Here is a 19,046-nt window from a genome sequence, read left to right as displayed (position 1 = left end):
AGCTGGACTGTAACCTTGTGAGAGGCCCTGAGCCAGAAGCACTCAGGGAAACCTCTCCCGGATTCCTGACCATTGGAAACTGCGGGAGATGATAAATATTTGTTGTTGTGAGCTGCTAAATTTAAATAATTTGTTAAATAACAGTAAATAACTAATATAGCTTCATAAGAGAGGAAAAATTATTGCACTTTAATTTTCATTTGCTCTACATTTATTATTATTATTGAGAAAAGCTCTTGCTCTGTCACCTGGGCTGGAGTGCCTTGGAAGGATGACAGCTCACTGCAGCCTCAGCCTCCTGGGCTCAAGTGATCTGCCCACCTTAGCCATCCCAGTACCTGGGAGTACAGGCATGCACCACCACACCTGGCTAATTTTTTGTATTTTTTGTAGAGATAGGGGTTTTGCCATGTTGTTCAGGCTGATCTTGAACCCCTGGAATCAAGTGATTTGCCTCCGCCTCTGCTTCTGAAAATATCGGGATTACAGGCGTCAGCCACTGTACCTGGCTTAAATTAATTATAAGATATTAAACATTTCATTTGGTTTTAAGAGGTAAGAAGAATTTCAATGGCTAGATAAGATATATTTTATTACCATTCACAGTGATTGTTTTATTTGAATTTCAATTTCCAACTATATTCCAATTAAACACAAAAGAAAGATCCAGGCCATGCTAGGCTGATTCTATCATGGCCTCCAAAAATCACCCCCTGGTCATTCACCTTCCCCCAGTTACTCAACCAACACTAATGTCGGTGCTGCTGTAAAGGGATATTTGCACATATAATTAAGGTCCTAAATCAGTTGACTTTAAGACAGGGACTATCCTGGTTTGGGCTGTCCTCATGTTGTGAGCCCTTGAAAGGACTGGGTTCTTCCTGAGCATAGAGATTCACAGTGTGAGAGGAATTCAGCATGAATGGTTTCCTGCACTGTGGGCTTTGAAAATGGAGGAGCTGTGTGGCAAAGAACAGTGGTGGGGACCAGGAATTGAGTGCAGCTCTTGTCCCTCTCCATCCTGACAGTCTGCAAGGAACAGGGACCTCAGTCCTACAACTGCCAGAAACTGAATTCTGTCACCTCTGTATAGGCTTGAAGGAGGAACTCAAAATGAAAACACAGCTTTGGGAATCCCTGAACAGAGACCCTATCCACATCATGCCGGGATTTCTAAGGAGCTGTAAACAAATAAATAGGTGTTGCTTGGCTTGGTGTGGTAGCTGATGTCTGTAATCCTAACATTTGAGGGAATGACTCAGGAGAATCACTTGCAGCCATGAGTTTGAGACTAGTCTGGGCAATTTGATGAGACCTTCCTCTCTACAAAAAAGGAAAAAAAATTTAATTAGATGGGCATGGTGACACTTGCCTGTTATCCTAGCTACTCTGGAGACTGAGGCAGGCAGATCCCTTGAGCCCAGGAGTTTGAGGTAGCAGTGAGCCATGATTGTGCAACTGCACTTCACCCTGGATGACAGAGGCAGACTCTGTCTCTAAAAATAAATGAATAAGTGGGTGCTGTTTAAAGCCAGTGTTTGTGATAATTTGTTATGCAGTCATATAAAATTCATACACAGGATCAAAAGGTACATGGAATGAATTTATGAATTTATATACACAGTAGTTGCATAAAATAAAATCTTTCTTACCTTTTTCCAGTGTTTTTCATTTTATAATTTTCCATGATGCAATTAAATTTTAATACACTCGTATTTCATTTATTCAGTCAACAAAAATTAATTTAGTGCCTATGATGAACCAAGTGTGCCCTCATATGCTCATGAGCCTTACACTCTATAAGCTTCACAAGAGTGAGATGGAGCCATTGGAGTGTTTTATGTGAAGAAAAAACATACTCTGTGACAGAGCAGGAGCATCACCATCTCTGATAAGTCCCTCGTTCTAAAGTTACCTTAATAAAAAAATGCCTAAATCCAAAGGGCATCAGCCTAATGTCTAAAGTCAGCACGGCCATAAACCACAAATAACATCTCCAACCAGAAACATTCCAAACTCCTCCCCGACCAGAGACATGCTAGCTTCGAGATAACACCCCTCCGGCCAGGAAGATGTCTGCCCCAAGATAAACTCACCTCCTCCCAGAAACATTCCAACCCTGCCATAAAACTTCTCCCTCACACAGGAAGATTTCAAGCTTGTAATAAGCTCCTCACCCTAAAACCAATATATATTCTTAGTCTGTAAAAGAAAGTGCTCCTGACCAAAATTGGTCAGAAGACCCTGTCAGGTTTTATCTAAAGTAAACCTGTCTTTAACTGCTAAGCACGTTTCATGTTTCTTTCCCTTTTCTTTAACTCTTACACTCTAACTCACAGTAGCAGGACCACTGTGGAGAGAACAGTCACGTAGCAGGTAATGGGACAGTGCTAGAGGTGCTATTCAGGAGTGACAGAGTGGTGGGGACTAAGGGGAGAGGAGGAATCCTGAGGAATGAGAGGGATGGAGGGAAGGACTGGAGAAGTAGGAGGTGAGGAAAAGGAGCAGAGGGAAAAAATTCGAAAGCAGCAGAATTCTTAGGTTTAAACACATTGTTTAATAGATTTTTAATACATTCATCTACAGAGACTCGAAGGGTGTTTTTTTTTTTTTTTTTTTTTTTTGCATTTGGTCTTTAATACTTTATGTGGGACTGCCTAAAAACTTAATTGCTTTTTAATCAGGTTTAAAAAAATACTAAGTGTTCCTATGAAATATGCACACCACTTAGATGTGGTTACTTTCTAAAAACAGGCAGTGCCTGAGCACTGATGAGGGGCATTGTGACTGCATTCAGTGCTTGCAACTGTGAGGTGAATGAATGTACTAGCTCCTGGTTGCAACATACAGTAACACATTATGCTACTTTGTATTGAGGAGATGTCCTGGACTCACACAGAAACTCAGGGCTATGAAATAAAGGTAATTTTAAAATACAAGCCAGAGTCACAGATATATAGTCTGAAAGAGGAAAACTTAGGAGCCTTGTGTGTCCAGTTGTAATGACAAAGTCACATTTTTTACAGATTAGCTTCCTGATAATTCAGGGGTTACCAAGATTCTGCTACTCACTGTAGCTAATAAACAAAATGGAAACTGGTCTCTATTCTATCTCGTGGGCTCAGGCACACCTTTTTCAGATTTAAACAAAAAACAACCCCTGTCTTTGCACCTCCATTCCCAGGACAAGCTCACTCTCTGGCACCAAGCTCCCTGGGGTGAGTTTTCTTCTAGAAGAGTCCTGGGGGACAGGTAAGGAGTGGGAGGCAGAAAGTCTAGTTCAGGGACAGGGATTCTGGGATGAAAAGTGAAGGGAGAGGGCCTGGGCACATGCCGAAGGTTTCTGCCTGGTTTCTCAGAGAACTCCTGGGCCAAGAAACGGAGAGACATTGAGATAGAGCGCTTGATACAAAAGAGGCAGGGTAAGAGCAAAGTTCCAGGGCCCTGGAGCTTGGCTCTCTAGGTTTCAGGTCCCGAGGGCGGTGTCTGGGGTGGCGAGGCTCAGCCTTGGGGATTCCGCAACTCCCCAGCGTCTCTCTTCTCCCTCTCCTAACCTGTCAGGTCCTTTTTCCCGGATACTGATGACACGGCGCCAGTGCTCACTCCCATTGGGTGTCGGGTTTCGAGAGCAGCCAATCAGCGTCGCCACGGTTCCCGGTTTTAAAGTTCCCGCAGACCCACGCCGACTCAGAGTCTCCACAGACGCCAAGGATGGGATCTTGGCGCCCCGAACCCTCTTCCTGCTGCTCTCGGGGGCGCTGGCCCTGACCGAGACCTGGGCAGGTGAGTGTGGGGTCGGGAGGGAAACGGCCTTTGCGGGGAGGAGCGAGGGGCCGCCCGGCGGGGTGCAGGACTCGGGGAGCCGCGCCGGGGGGAGGGTCGGGCGGGTCTCAGCCCCTCCCGCACAGGCTCCCACTCCATGAGGCATTTCGGCACCTCAGTGTCCCGGCCCGGCCGCGGGGAGCCCCAGTTCATCTACGTGGCCTACGTGGACGACACGCAGTTCGTGCGATTCGACAGCGACGCGGCGATTCCGAGGATGGAGCCGCTGGCGCCGTGGGTGGAGCCGGAGTGTTGGGGGCGGGAGACACGGGGCGCCAAGACCCACGCAGAGAATTTCCAAGTGAACCTGCGGACCCTGCTCCGCGGCTGCAACCCAAGCGAGGCCGGTGAGTGAGCCCGGCGCGGGGCGCAGGTCACGACCCCTCTCCATCCCCAACGGATGGCCCGGGTCGTCCCCGAGTCTCCAGGTCCGCGATCCACCCCGAGACTGCGGGACTGGCCCAGATCCTCGACCCAGGAGAGCCCCAGGCGCCTTCACCCGGTTTCATTTTCGGTTTGGGCCCAAATCCCTGTGGGTTGGTCGGGGCGGGGCGGGGCTCGGTGGGCGGGGCTGACCGCGGGGGCGGGGCCAGGGCCTCACACCGTCCAGAAGATGTACGGCTGCGACCTGGGGCCAGATGGGCCCTTCCTCCGCGGGTCCGACCAGTTCGCCTACGATGGCAAGGATTACCTCGCCCTGAACGAGGACCTGCGCTCCTGGACCGCAGCGGACACCACGGCTCAGATCTCCCTGCGCAAGTGGGAGGTGACCCGTGAGGCGGAGAGGGTGAGAGCCTACCTGGAGGACAGGTGCCTGGAGTGGCTCCGCAGATACCTGGAGAACGGGAAGGAGACGCTGCAGCGCGCGGGTACCGGGGGCCACAGGGCGCCTCACCATCTCTTGTAGATCTCCTAGGCTGGCCTCACGCCAGGAGAGGAGGAAAACGGGAACAAAGCTAGAATATCGCCCTCCCTCTGCTCCTGAGTGGGAAGAATCCTCCTAGGTTTCCGGATCCTGTACCAGAGAGTGACTCTGAGGGCCCACCTGCTCTCTGGGACAATTAAGGGATGAAGTCTCTGAGGGAATGGAGGGAAGACAATCCCTGGAATACTGATCAGCAGTCCCCTTTGACCCCTGCAGCAGCCTTGGGCACCGTTACTTTATCTCTCAGGCCTTGTTCTCTGCCTCACACTCAGTGTGTGTAGGAGTCTGATTCCAGCTCTTCTGAGTCCCTCGGCCTCCACTCAGGTCAGGACCAGAAGTCGCTGTTCCTCCCTCAGAGCCTAAAACTTTCTAAGTAATAGGAGCTTGTTCCAGGTGCCTGTTTCCAGGCTGGTGTCTGAATTCTGTGCTCCCTTCCCCACCCCAGGTGTCCTGTCCATTCTCAGGATAGTCACATGGGCACTGCTGGGGTGTCCCATGAGAGGTGCAAAGTGCCTGAATTTTCTGACTCTTCCCCTCAGAACCCCCAAAGACACACGTGACCCACCACCCCGTCTCTGATCATGAGGCCATCCTGAGGTGCTGGGCTCTGGGCTTCTACCCTGTGGAGATTACACTGACCTGGCAGTGGGATGGGGAGGACCAAACTCAGGACACGCAGCTTGTGGAGACCAGGCCGGCAGGGGATGGAACCTTCCAGAAGTGGGCAGCTGTGGTGGTGCCTTCTGGAGAGGAGCAGAAATACATGTGCCATGTGCAGCATGAGGGGTTCCTGGAGCCCCTCACCCTGAGATGGGGTAAGGAGGGGGACTGGGGGGTCATGTCTCTTCTCAGGGAAAGCAGGAGCCCTTCTGCAGGGTCAGGGCTGAGCCCTGGGGGTCAGGACCTCTCACCTTCCCTTCCTTTCCCAGAGCAGTCTTCCCAGCCCGTCATCCTCATCGTAGCCATTGTTGCTGGCCTGATTGTCCTTGGAGCTGTGGTCACTGGAGCTGTGGTCACTTCTGTGATGTGGAGGAAGAAAAGCTCAGGTAGGGAAGGGGAGAGGAGTGGGGCCTGAGTTTTCTTGTCCCACTGGGTGTTTCAAGCCTCAGGTAGAGGCGTGTCCTGCCTCGTTACTGGGAAGTACCATCCACACACACAGGCCTACCTAGCCTGGGCCCTATGTGCCAATACCTACTCTTTATGAAGCACCTGTGACAAGAGTATCACCTTGATGATTGTGGTGATGGGGACCTGATCCCAGCAGTCACAGGTCGGGGGAGGTCCCTGCTGAGGACAGACCTCAGGAGGGCAGTTTGTCCAGAACCCACACCCACTTTCCTCATGTTTCCTGATCCAGCCCTGGGTCTGCAGTCACATTTCTGGAAACTTCCCTGGAGTCCAAGACTAGGGGTTTTCTCCAGGACCTCATGGCCCTGCCTTCCTCCTGGCCCCTCACAGGACATTTTCTTCCCCCAGGTGGAAAAGGAGGGAGCTACTGTCAGGCTGCGTGTAAGTTGGAGACTGGGATGTGGAGGAGCTCACCCACCCCATAATTCCTCCTGTCCCACGTCTCCTGTGGGCTCTGACCAGCTGCTGTTTTTGTTCTACCCCAAGGAGCAATGGTGCCCAGGGCTCTGATGTGTCTCTCAGGGATTGTAAAGGTGAGACCCTGGGGATCTGAAGTGGGTGGGGGTGGGGCAGAGGGGAAAGGACTGGGTTATGGGGATCCTTTGACTGGGATATTTTGAGTGTGTGGTGGGCTGTTCAGTGTCACTACTTACCATGACTGACCTGAATTTGTTCATGACTATTTTTTTCTGTAGCCTGAGACAGCTGCTTTTTGTGGTACTAAGATGATGGGATTTCCTCATGCCTCCCCTTTGTGACTTCAGGATCCTCTGGCATCTCTTTCTGCAAAGGCATCTGAATGTGTCTGCGTCCCTGTTAGCACAATGTGAGGAGGTGGAGAGACAGCCCACCCCCGTGTCCACCGTGACCCTCGTATCCACGCTGACCTGCATTCCTTCCCCAGTCATCTTTCCTGTTCCAGAGAGGTGGGGCTGGATGTCTGCATCTCTGTCTTAACTTCGTGGTGCACTGAGCTGCAACCTGTTACTTGGCTAGTGAAAATAAGAATCTGAATATAAATTTGTTTCCTCAAATTCTTGCCATGAGAGGTTGGTGGATTAAAGGAGACGATGCCTAAAATTAGAGAGAGGAATTAAAGACCTGAGAACCTTCCAGAATCCACCTGTTTTCTATGCAGAGTCTGTTGCAGGTGGGGACTGGAGAAGGCTGTGGGGAGCTGAGTGTGGACGGGGCCTGTGCCCAGTTGGTGTTGAGTCCATCATGGGCTTTATGGGGTCAGTCCTCAGCTGGGTCACCTTCACTGCTCCATTGTCCTTGTCCCTTCAGTGGAAACTTGTCCTGCGGGAGCTGTGGTCACAGAAACTCAGACATGGCCCAGGGTGGCCTCTGCACACAGGAGTCACTGTGCTATTGAGAGACAAATTTTGAGACCCATTCAGCTCCTGCCCTCCTAATAGTCCTCTTTCCTAGATTGTATTTTCCATCTTTTCTTTAACATTTCTATTTTATTTTTTATGAATTTTCTATTTTTATGGATGCATAACAGTTGTACATATTTGTGGGGTACGTATGATATTTTGATACAAGCATGTGATGCGTAATCATCAAATCTGAGTAACTAGGATATCCATCTCTTCAAACATTTATCATTTCTTTGTGTTGGGAACATTCTAAATCTTCTCTTCTAATTATTTTGAAATATACAATATATTATTGTTAACTATTGTTTCCCTATTATGCTACTGAATACTAGGTCATAGTCCTTCTATCTGACTGTTGTACCCATTAACCAACCTCTCATCAACCCCTGCTTCCCTACTGCCCTCCCAGCCTTGGGTAACCACCATTCTATTCACTACTTTGTTGAGATCAATTTTTGTAGCTCCCACATATAGGACGGAGTGATATTTGTCTTTCTGTGCCTGGCTTACTTTACTTAACCTAATGTCCTCCATTTCCGTCCATGTTGCTGCACCCAACCTTTTTAAAGGAACCAGTTTCTGGAATTAGCGGAGAGGAGGGATCCCATAATTTTTCATCTTAGGTATGTTTCTGGTGGAACTGCTATTCTACTCTGCCCTCCTACCCTCTCTCCCTGCCCTGGTTCCGGTAATCTTGGTGCTGGCTCCAATCCAAACTCATGAATCTATAAAGCAGAGTCTAATTTAGAGTTACATGTGTTTGTAAAATTGGATCCATAGTCTAGATTTTTTCTTTCCTGAAGAGAGAAACCTGATTATGTGCTACAGTGTGTGTGTATGTGTGTGTGTGTGTGTTGGGGGAGGGGTGTTGGTGGGGGGGGGGTTGGTGTGGGGAGGGCACAAGCAGCCCTGTTGAGAAAAGCACAGGCCATCCCGAATGTCAGTGTGAGGGAACCTTGTGCTGTAGCTGTCACAAAACAGCATTTGGCCTGAAGCTATGTTAATAAAGCTATTGTCTTTAGAACAGGGAGGTGTGCTACAGTGATCATTCATTCCACTGACCTTTGTTGTCTGACAAACATAGGACAGAGTGGTTTTGCATCTGGGGAACATAACTGAAATCAGAAAAATCTTTGGCCTTGTGGAGCCTGTGTTCCAGTGGGAAGAAGCAGAGGATAGATACACTATGAGCAGAGTAAGGAAGAAAGATGCTAGAAGGTAGCAAGTGTCTTCGGGTAAGTGATCCAAGGTGGCTGTTGTACAGTGTGGCCTTATTGCAAAGGTGACCTTTGAGGAAAGATTTGAGGGACATGAGTTATCCGTGAGGATGTCTGGGGAAGTTCTTTCCAGACAGGGGAACCTCCAGTGGAAATGCACTATGGCAGGAAGGTGTCTGTGTTCCAAAAAGAGCAAGGAGGTCAGGAGGGCTGGACAGAGAGAAACTGAGATGAAGGCAGAACTGTGGCCAGAGCAGGTGGGCCTGGAGGGTGTGGTGAAGGATCTGATTTTTGCTCTAAGTGAGATGGGAGTTAGAGGATAGTTTTGAGCAGAAGCGGGACATGGTACAACTTCTCTTTTAAAAGGATCTCTCTGGATTGCTGGCAAGATGGCCAAATAGGAACAGCTCTGGATTCCAGCTCCCAGTGAGATTGACGCAGAAGGTGGATGATTTCTACATTTCCAACTGAGGTACCTGGTTCATCTCACTGGAACTGGTTGGACAGTGGGTGCAGCCCAAGGACGGTGAGCCAAAGCAGGGTGGGATGTTGACTCACCCAGCAAGCACAAGGGGTTGGGGAACTCCATCTCCTAGCCAAGGGAAGCCATTAGGGACTGTACTGTGTACTCTGGGACAGATACTGTGCTTTTCCCATGGTCTTTGCAACCTGCAGACCAGGAGATTCCCTCTGGTTTCTACACCACCAGGGCCCTGGATTTCCAGCACAAAACTGGGCGGCTGTTTGAACAGACACTGAGCTAGCCACAGGAGATTCTTTTCATACCCCAGTGGCGCCTGGGATGCCAATGAGAAAGAATTGTTCACTACCCTGGAAAAGGGGCTGAAGCCAGGGAGCCAAGTGATCTGGTTTGGTGGGTCCCACCCACACAGAACCCAGCAAACTAAGATCCATTGGCTTGAAATTCTCGTGGCCAGCACAGCAGTCTGAGCTTGACCTGAGACACTTGAGCTTCGTAGGGGGAGGGCGTCCATCATTGCTGAGACTTGAGTAGGCGGTTTTACCCTCACAGTGTAAACAAAGCCACTGGGAAGTTCAAACTGGTTGGAGCCCACCACAGCTCAGCAAGACTGCTATGGCCAGACTGCCTCTCCTCTCTGGGCAGTCCATCTCTGAAAACAAGGCAACAGCCCCAGTCAGGGACTTATTGATAAAACCCCCACCTCCCTGGGACAGAGCACCCGGGGGAAGGGGCAGTTGTAGGCGCAGCTTCACCAGACTTAAACATCCCTGCCTGGCAACTCTGAAGAGAGCAGCAGATTTCCCAACACAGTGTTCAAGCTCTGATAAGGGACAGACTGCCTCCTCAAGTGGGTCCCTGACCACTGTGTATCCTGACTGGGAGACACCTCCCTGTAGGGGCAGATAGACATCTCATACAGGAGAGCTCTGACTGGCCTCTGGTGGGTGCCCCTCTGGTACGAAGCTTCCAGAGGAAGAAACAGGTAGCAATCTTTGCTGTTCTGCAGCCTCCACCAGTGATACCCAGGCAAACAGGGTCTGGAGTGGAACTCCGGCAAACTCCAGCAAACCTGCAGCAGAGGGGCCTGTTAGAAGGAAAACCAACAAACAGAAAGGAATAGCATCAGTGTCAACAAAAAGGACATCCACTCAGAGACCCCATCTGAAGGTCACCAACTTCAAAGACCAAAGGTAGATAAATCCACAGAGATGGGGAGAAACCAGCGCAAAAAGGCTGAAAATTTCAAAAACCCGAACACCTCCTCTCCTCCAAAGGATCACAACTCCTTGCCAGCAAGGGAACAAAACTGGACAGAGAATGAGTTTGACGAGGTGACAGAAGTAGGCTTTAGAAGGCAGGTAATAACAAACTCCTCCAAGCTAAAGGAGCATGTTCTAACCCAATGCTAGGAAGGTGAGAACCTTGAAAAAAGGCTAGATGAATGCTAACTAGAATAACCAGCTTAGAGAGGAACATAAATGACCTGATGGAGCTGAAAAACATAGCACGAGAACTTTCTGAAGCATACACAAGTATCAATAGCTGAATCGATCAAGCAGAAGAACGGATATCAGAGACTGAAGATCAACTCAATGAAATAAAGCAAAAAGACAAGATTAGATAAAAAAGAGTGAAAAGAAATGAACAAAGCCTCCAAGAAATATGGGATTATGTGAAAAGATCAAATCTACATTTGATTGGTGTACCTGAAAGTGATGGGGAGAATGGAACCAAGGTTGAAAACACTCTTCAGGATATTATCCAGGCGAACCTCCCCAGTCTAGCAAGACAGGTGAACATTCAAATTCAGGAAATACAGAGAGCACTACAAAGATAGTCCTCAAGAAGAGCAACTCCAAGACACATAATCGTCAGATTCACCAAGGTTGAAATGAGGGAAAAAATGTAAAGGGCAGCCAGAAAGAAGGCTCAGGTTACCCACAAAGGGAAGCCCATCAGACTAACAGTGGATCTCTCAGCAGAAACCCTACAAGCCAGAACAGAGTGGGGACCAATATTCAGCATTCTTAAAGAAAAGAATTTTCAGTTCTGAATTTCCTATCCAGCCAAACTAAGCTTCATAAGTGAAAGAGAAATAAAATCCTTTATAGACAAGTAAATGCTGAGAGATTTTGTCACCACCAGGCCTGCCTTACAAGAGCTCTTGAAGGAAGCACTATGCATGGAAAGGAACAACTGGTAATAATAGCCACTGCAAAAACATACCAAATTGTAAAGACCATTGATGCTATGAAGAAACTGCATCAACTAATGGGCAAAATAACCAACAACATTATAATGGCAGGATCAAATTCACACATAACAATATTAACTTTAAATGTAAACAGGCTAAATGCCCCAATGAAAAGACACAGACTGGCAAATTGGATAAAGAGTCAAGACTCATTGGTGTGCTGTGTTCAGGAGACCCATCTCACGTGAGAAGACACACACAGGCTCAAAATAAAGGGATGGAGGAATATTTACCAAGAAAATGGAAAGCAAAAAAAAAGCAGGGGTTGCAATCCTAGTCTCTGATAAAATGGACTTTAAACCAACCAAGATCAAACAAGACAAAGAAGGGCATTACATAATGGGAAAGGGATCGATGCAACAAGAAGAGCTAACTGTCCTAAATATATATGCATCCAATACAGGAGCACCCAGATTCATAAAGCAAGTTGTAAGAGACCTACAAAGAGACTTAGACTCCCACACAATAATAGTGGGAGGCTTTAACACCCAATATTATCTGTCAGTATTAGACAGATCAACAAGACAGAAAATTAACAAGGATATCCAGGACTGGAACTCAGCTCTGGACCAAATGGACCTAATGGACATCTACAGAACTCTCCATCCCAAATCAACAGAATATATGTTCTTCTCAGCACCACATTGCACTTATTCTAAAATTGACCACATAATTGGAAATAAAACACTCCTTAGCAAATGCAGAAGAATGAAAATCATAACAAACAGTCTCTCAGACCACAGTGCAATCAAATCAGAACTCAGGATTAAGAAACTCAATAGAAACTGCACAACTACATGAAACTGAACAACCTGCTCCTAAATGACTACTGGGTAAATAATGAAGTGAAGGTAGAAATAAAGATGTTCTTTGAAACCAATGAGAACAAAGACACAACATACCAGAATCCCTGGGACACATTTAAAGCAGTGTGTAGAGGGAAACTTATAGCAATAAATGCGCACAAGAGAAAGCAGGAAAGATCTAAAATTAACACCCTAACATTACAATTAAAAGAACAAGAAAAGCAAGAGCAAATAAATTCAAAAGCTAGCAGAAGATAATAAATAACTAAGATCAGAGCAGAATTGAAAGAGATGGAGACACAAAAAAAACCTTCAAAAAAATCAGTAAATCTAGGAGGTAGTTTTTTGAAAAGATCATCAAAATAGACCACTAGCCAGATTAATAAAGAAGAAAAGAGAGAAGAATCAAATAGACGCAATAAAAAATGATAAAGGTGATATCACCACAGATCCCACAGAAATACAACTACCATCAGAGAATGCTATGAACACCTCTACACAAATAAACCAGAAAATCTAGAAGAAATGGATAAATTCTTGGACACATACACCCTCCCAAGACTAAACCAGGAAGAAGTCGAATCCCTGAATAGACCAATAAAAAGTTCTGAAATTGAGGCAGCAATTAATAGCCTACCAACCAAAAAAAGTCCAGGACCAGATGAATTCACAGTTGAATTCTACCAGGGTACAAAGAAGAGCTGGTACTATTCCTTTTGAAACTGCTCCAAACCATAGAAAAAGAGGGAATCCTCCCTAATTCATTTTATGAGGCCAGCATCATCCTCATACCAAAACCTGGCAGAGACACAACAAAAAAGAAAATTTCAGGCCAATATCCCTGATGAACACTGATGCGAAAATCCCCAATAAAATACTGGCAAATTGAATCCTGCAGCATATCAAAAAGCTTATCCACCATTATCAAGTCGGCTTCATCCCTGGGATACAAGGCTGGTTTAACATATGCAAATCAATAAACATTATCCATCGCATAAACAGAAACAATGACAAAAACCACATGATTATCTCAATAGATGCAGAAAACGCCTTTGACAAAATTGAACAGCACTTCATGCTAAAAACTCTCAATAAAATAGGTATTTTTTTTTTTTTTTTTTAGTAGACATAGGGTTTCACCGTGTTAGCCAGGATGGTCTCGAACTCCTGACCTCGTGATCCACCCATCTCGGCCTCCCAAAGTGCTGGGATTACAGGCTTGAGCCACCACGCCTGGCAATAAAATAGGTATTGATGGAACCTATCTCAAAATAATATCTCAAAATAATAAGAGCTATTTATGACAAACACACAGCCAATATCATACTGAATGGGCAAAAACTGGAAGCATTCCCTTTGAAAAGCGGCATGAGACAAGGATGTCCTCTCTCACCACTCCTATTTAACATAGTATTGGAAGTTCTGGCCAGGGCAATCAGGCAAGAGAAAGAAATAAAGGGTATTCAATTAGAAAAGAGGAAGTCAAATTGTCTCTGTTTGCAGATGACACAATTGTGTATTTAGAAAACCCCATCGTCTCAGCTCAAAATCTCCTTGAGCTGATAAGCAACTTCAGCAAAATCTCAGGATACAAAATCAATGTGCAAAAATCACAAACATCCCTATACACCAATAGCAGACAAACAGAGAGCCAAATCATGAGTGAATTCCCATTCACAGTTGTTACAAAGAGAATAAAATACCTAGGAATACAACTTAACAAGGGTTGTGAAGGACCTCTTCAAGGAGAACTACAAACCACTGCCCAAAGAAATAAGAGAGGACACAAACAAATGGAATAACATTCCATGCTCATGGATAGGAAGAACCAACATTGTGAAAATGGCCATACTGCCAAAAGTAATTTATAGATTCAATGCTATCCCCATCAAGCTACCATTGACTTTCTTCACCGAGTTGGGAAAAAACTACTTTAAATTTCCTATGGAACCAAAAAGAGCCCACATAGCCAAGACCATCCTAAGCAAAAAGAACAAAGCTGGAGGCATCATGTTACCTGACTTCAAACTATCTTACAAGGCTTCAGTAACAAAAACAGCATGATACTGGTACCAAAACAGATATATAGACCTATGGAACATAACAGAGGCCTCAGAAATAACATCACATATCTACAACCATCTGATCTTTGACAAACTTGACAAAAACAAGCAATGGGGAAAGGATTCCCTATTTAATAAATGGTGCTGGGAAAACTGGCTACCCATATGGAGAAAGCTGACACTGGATCCCTTCCTTACACCTTATACAAAAAATTAATTCAAGATGGATTAAAGACTTAAATGTAAGACCTAAAAACCATAAAAGCCCTAGAAGAAAACCTAGGCAATACCATTTAGGACACAGGCATGGGCAAAGATCTCATGACTAAAACACCAAAAGCAATGGCAACAAAAGCCAAAATAGACAAATGGGATCTAATTAAACTAAAGAACTTCTGCACAGCAAAAGAAAGTATCATCAGAGTGAACAGGCAACCTACAGAGTGGGAGAAAATTTTTGCAATCTATCCGTCTGACAAAGGGCTAATATCCAGAATCTACAAAGAACTTAAACAAATTGACAAGAAAAAACAAATAACCCCATCAAAAAATGGGTGAAGGATATGAACAGACACTCCTCAAAAGAAGACATTTATGTAGCCAACAAGCATATGAAAAAATGTTCATCATCACTGGTCATTAGAGAAATGCAAATTAAAACCACAATGAGATACCATCTCACACCAGTTAGAATGGTGATCATTGAAAAGTCAGGAAATAACAGATGCTGGAGAGTATGTGGAGAAATAGGAACACTTTTACACTGTTGGTGGGAGTGTAAATTAGTTCAACCATTGTGGAAGTCAGTGTGGCCATTCCTCAGGGATCTAGAACTAGAAATACCATTTAACCCAGCAATCTCATTACTGGGTATATACCCAAAGCATTATAAATCATGTTGCTATAAAGACACATGCACATGCATGTTTATTGTGGCACTGTTCACAATAACAAACACGTGAACCAACCCAGATACCCATCAATGATAGACTGAATAAAGAAAATGTGGCACATACACACCATGGAGTACTATGCAGCCATAGAAAAGGATGAGTTCATATCCTTTGGAGGGACATTGATGAAGTTGAAACCATCATTCTCAGAAAACTAACATAAGAATGGAAAACGAAACACTGCATGTTGTCACTCATAAGTGAGTTGAACAATGAGAACGCATGGACACTATACTGGGGCCGGTTGTGGAGTGGGGGCTTAGGGGAGGGATAGCATTAGGAGAAATACCTAATGTAGATGATGAGTTAATGGGTGCAGCAAACCACCATGGCACATGTATACCTATGTGACAAACCTGCACATTCTGCACATCTACCCCAGAACTTAAGGTATTTTTTTTTTTTTTTTAAAGGATCTGTCTGAATGTTGTACTGACAAGAGAATTGAGAGGCGAGGGACGAGGGAGGCAGAAGGGAAAACAGTAGGAAGCGAGTGCAGTATTCCAGGCTGGAAATGTCGGTTGCCTTGACTGGGTTGTGAGCAGGGGAAATCATGGGATGTGAGCAGATTCTGGATGCATTTGAAGATGGACTTCGCAGCATTTGCTAATGGACTATATCTGTGGTGTAAGAAAGAGGAATCAAGGACCCCCATAGTTTTAAACTGAGTGAGTAGAAGGGTGGAGCTGCTGTCAGCGGAGATGGGGAGACTCTGGCAGGCGCTTATTTGAGGAGGGGGCTTTGCAGGCATTCAGTGGAGGAGATGTCTACCAGTCACGCAGGTGAGGGAGCTGGGGTGGCAGCTGGACAGACAAATTTGGAGTTTAGGAGAAAGGACTGGGCTGGAGGACTCGATTAGGGAGGTCACAACTTATAAATGATACTTAAAACCTCAAGCATGGATGAGGGCACCAAGGAAGTGACTGCCTGTAGAAGAGAATGAGTGCAAGAACTGGGCCCTGGACCTCCAGTGCTAAGGGATCTGATCAGGCCACACTCAGAGCAGACTGCACAGTTCTGAACACCAAGTTTAGAAGGCACATAGACTAAAGAGTCCCAGACTTTACTGTGCACAGGAATCACCTGGACATGAGGCTAAGATCCAGGAAGTCTGGAGTGGAGCAAGAGATTCTGGATTTGTGACAAGGCTGGAGCTCATGCTGCTGGTCTCCAGATCACACTTGGAGTAGCAAGAACACCAGGATCCCAATGCCTGTGCATCAGCCTCACCTGTAAGGCTTGTTAGGTAAGCATTTTCTGAGTCTTGTGCATAATACTCTGATCCAGGGGGTTCTGGGGGAGTGGCCTGAGTATTTCCTGAGCCTCCACTAGCAATCCTGTTGATCAGCCAGAGTGGGAACCACTGATATGAGTGATCAGAGAGTGCCCAGGGTGGGTTCATTGGGTGGGTTTTGAAACCCTGTTTAAAAGTGGGTTTTCCCCTCAGAAAGAAAAGGGAAGATGTGATGTCCTTATTATTCTCTGCACTATGGAGTGGAGGCCAGGTAGATGATTCAAGATGTGGCTGTCAGCTCTGCACAAAGAAACCCCTGAATGCTGCTGTCTGACACTGGTCCACAGATTGTTACCTCACTTCTTGGAGCAAACACAGAAACCAAATTTTTCTAATTTATACATAAAGTAGTATATATGGTATTGGGAGATAATTTTATTATGGGGAAGGCCACAGAAGCAGGCTTGAAACTGCACAGCCAGGAACAGATTCCACAGTCTACCCTAGGTCAGGTCCCTCCTAGTAACAACTGCCCCTGCTGCTGAGCACAGATGCCACTGCTCACACCTCTGACACCCTGGTGCTGGACACTGGACCCTGAGGCTAGGACAGATGTCACTGCTGCACCTGGCAACTGGACATCACCACTGTCACTCAGCCATCTTTACTAAAATGCATTCTGCACAGTCACGGCCTCATCCTGGGTCAGGGTCCCGCAGGTGGTCGTCTGGCTGGTGGAGCCTAAGCCTCATGTCCATGACCAACTACCGGGGTGACTGGATTATAGTCCTGTTCCAGGGAGGGAGGTGGTTTCTATCTCCTTTCAAGACTCTAAGTGTCTTCAACCAAAAATAAACTTCAAAGACCCCCGACCCAACCCCAAACATCTTAATGGACACCATCCTCACCTGCAGCACTCAAAATTTAACCAGAAAGACTGATTCAGGCCATGATGGGAAGCAGGCATCAAACATTCCTCATTATGTATGTCCTCTTCCCTTTTGGAATTCAGGAAAAGCTGACCAGCATTTAACATCAACACAGACCTTAAGTATGATAAGAAACATTTACAATCTAATCTCTCTGAAACCTGCCACCTGGAGGCATCATCTGCATGAGAAAATTTTGTCTCCACAACCTCTTATCGTAACCCAGACGTTCCTTTCTATTGATAACAGCTAATTGCCAATCAGAACATTTTAAAATCTACCTAAAACCTAGACGCTCCCCACCCCCAACCCTGATTCAAGTTGTCCTGTTTTTCTGGACCAAACCAATGTATATCTTAAGTGTATTTGATTAATGTCTCATGTCTTCCTAAAATGTATAAAACCAACCTTTGCCCCAACCATCTTGAGTACATGTTCTCAGGGTCTCCTGAGGGCTGTGTCATGGGCTGTGGTCACTCATATTTGGCTTAGAATAAATCTCTTCAAATATGTTACAGAATTTGACTCTTTTCATCAACAGTGTGGAATTCTGATGTAATAAGAGGGTTCAAGTGCTGGAGTGTGAGGGGTGGGAAAAGAATGACAAATTTTAATTCTTGAGCAGTGATCTAAGACAAGAAATTTATCTGGTACCTGGCAGGCATGCAGAGTGGCTGAATGAACCAGTGACTAAGAAATAATATATTTCCACCCATTCCCTTGAAAGTATTTACATCAAGTTTTTGTCTATCCCAGTTTATAGTCTAGATTATTGGAGTGGCATTGTGTGATGGTGAAGTGATTATTCAAACATCTTCCCTCAGCATTGTCTCTTACTAGGATTAAAACACCCAGGTTTTTAAGATCTCAGAGGATCTAGGTCCACATTGATGTTTTATATTAATATTTGTATTATCTTGTGTGTGGAAATATTTCTGGGGAGAGAATCTCTAACATTTATTGGTTTTTATGTGATCCTCTCAGAGGCCTAAAAGAAAATCTTAACTTCTAGGTTAGAGGTAGGGCCACTCCACGTCTGGACAATGAACAGCTGGTTTAGCTGGTTGAACACCTGTGTTTAGCAGAGTTAGGGACATGAAATAAATGCTTACGTTTTGTTTATCTTTTCCTCTGGGACCAAAGAAGGTAGAGGTGTACTTGCTTACTCTTACTCTAAGTTTCTTTCTATGATGGGGTTTTCCTCCACCCAAATAACTTTCCGATTCTCTAACAGCAGCTGGGAGTCCTACAATTCGACTCAATTCTGACACTAACTACCTGGAGTTCACCTCAGGCTCCACAGGTTTAAGGGCTCAGTCCCACAAAACTGTCCTCACTTTAGATGCAAGTCACAAGTATCAGGTCCCAGGTTACCTGCACTTCTGTCTGTCATGACTGCAAAGTCAGGGGTCTCTCATCTCTCAAGGATTGATAATTCTTAAACTAACTCAAAGAACTCAGGAAGTTGCTATAGTCATGTAAACTAAAAAACATCTGAGACAGGTCTCAATCGATTTAGAAGTTTATTTTGTCGAGCTGAAGATTAACCTTGGAAGAAGAGACACAAATTGTTGTACCATCTATGGCCCATGCTTTTTCCTAAGAGGGTTTTGAGGACTGCAATATTTACAGAAGAAAGAGCAGGCAGGAGAGGAAAAAGGAACAGTCAACTATGCTTTCATCTTATGCTCAGTAAATCTGCATTTTACATACGATAAAGTAAATGTTGGGTAGAGAAGTCAAATATGCGTTTGTCTCCAGGTAGATGGAGGGATGATTTCTAGTCTTGTCTTTGTCTTGTACCTGTGAAGATAAGCTGTTAATTTACATTGGCAGAGTGAAATTAAAC

The 19,046-nt window shown here is 45.6% G+C and overlaps 1 protein-coding gene across 13 annotated transcripts; it reads left to right on the top strand.

Moving 5' to 3' along the window:
• The first annotated feature begins 3,677 nt into the window (after window positions 1–3,677).
• Window positions 3,678–16,280, top strand: LOC103221792 (saoe class I histocompatibility antigen, A alpha chain-like). Of its 13 annotated transcripts, none has more exons than XM_073005857.1 (9): window positions 3,678–3,783; window positions 3,942–4,169; window positions 4,416–4,691; window positions 5,287–5,562; window positions 5,677–5,793; window positions 6,105–6,256; window positions 6,640–7,880; window positions 8,342–8,492; window positions 8,841–16,280. In XM_073005857.1, the coding sequence occupies exons 2-7, from the start codon at window positions 4,040–4,042 to the stop codon at window positions 6,703–6,705; spliced, it is 1,017 nt and encodes a 338-aa protein (XP_072861958.1). In that variant the 5' UTR covers window positions 3,678–3,783; window positions 3,942–4,039; the 3' UTR covers window positions 6,706–7,880; window positions 8,342–8,492; window positions 8,841–16,280. The 13 variants fall into 13 exon arrangements, with proteins under 13 accessions (XP_072861958.1, XP_072861956.1, XP_072861955.1 ...); XM_073005855.1 differs by lacking the exon at window positions 3,678–3,783 and adding an exon at window positions 6,362–6,408 and having other exon boundaries at window positions 3,920–4,169; window positions 6,224–6,256; XM_073005854.1 differs by lacking the exon at window positions 3,678–3,783 and adding an exon at window positions 6,362–6,408 and having other exon boundaries at window positions 3,920–4,169; window positions 6,224–6,256; window positions 6,571–7,880.
• Window positions 16,281–19,046: the final 2,766 nt, after the last annotated feature.

This window comes from Chlorocebus sabaeus, chromosome 17, assembly GCF_047675955.1.
Source record: "Chlorocebus sabaeus isolate Y175 chromosome 17, mChlSab1.0.hap1, whole genome shotgun sequence".
NCBI classification, from domain to species: domain Eukaryota; kingdom Metazoa; phylum Chordata; class Mammalia; order Primates; family Cercopithecidae; genus Chlorocebus; species Chlorocebus sabaeus.
Note: the sequence above shows the minus strand (reverse complement) of the source record. Positions and strands in the feature narration are given on the sequence as shown.

What these genes read in the sequence shown, in the direction of transcription:
- LOC103221792 (XM_073005848.1), top strand. Translation starts at nt 3,920, where the DNA reads ATGAGGCATTTCGGCACCTCAGTGTCCCGGCCCGGCCGCGGGGAGCCC. An exon ending in GGAGACGCTGCAGCGCGCGG is followed by an intron (nt 4,692 to 5,286) that starts GTACCGGGGGCC and finishes TCTTCCCCTCAG; the next exon opens with AACCCCCAAAGACACACGTG. An exon ending in GTGGAGGAAGAAAAGCTCAG is followed by an intron (nt 5,794 to 6,104) that starts GTAGGGAAGGGG and finishes TTCCTGATCCAG; the next exon opens with CCCTGGGTCTGCAGTCACAT.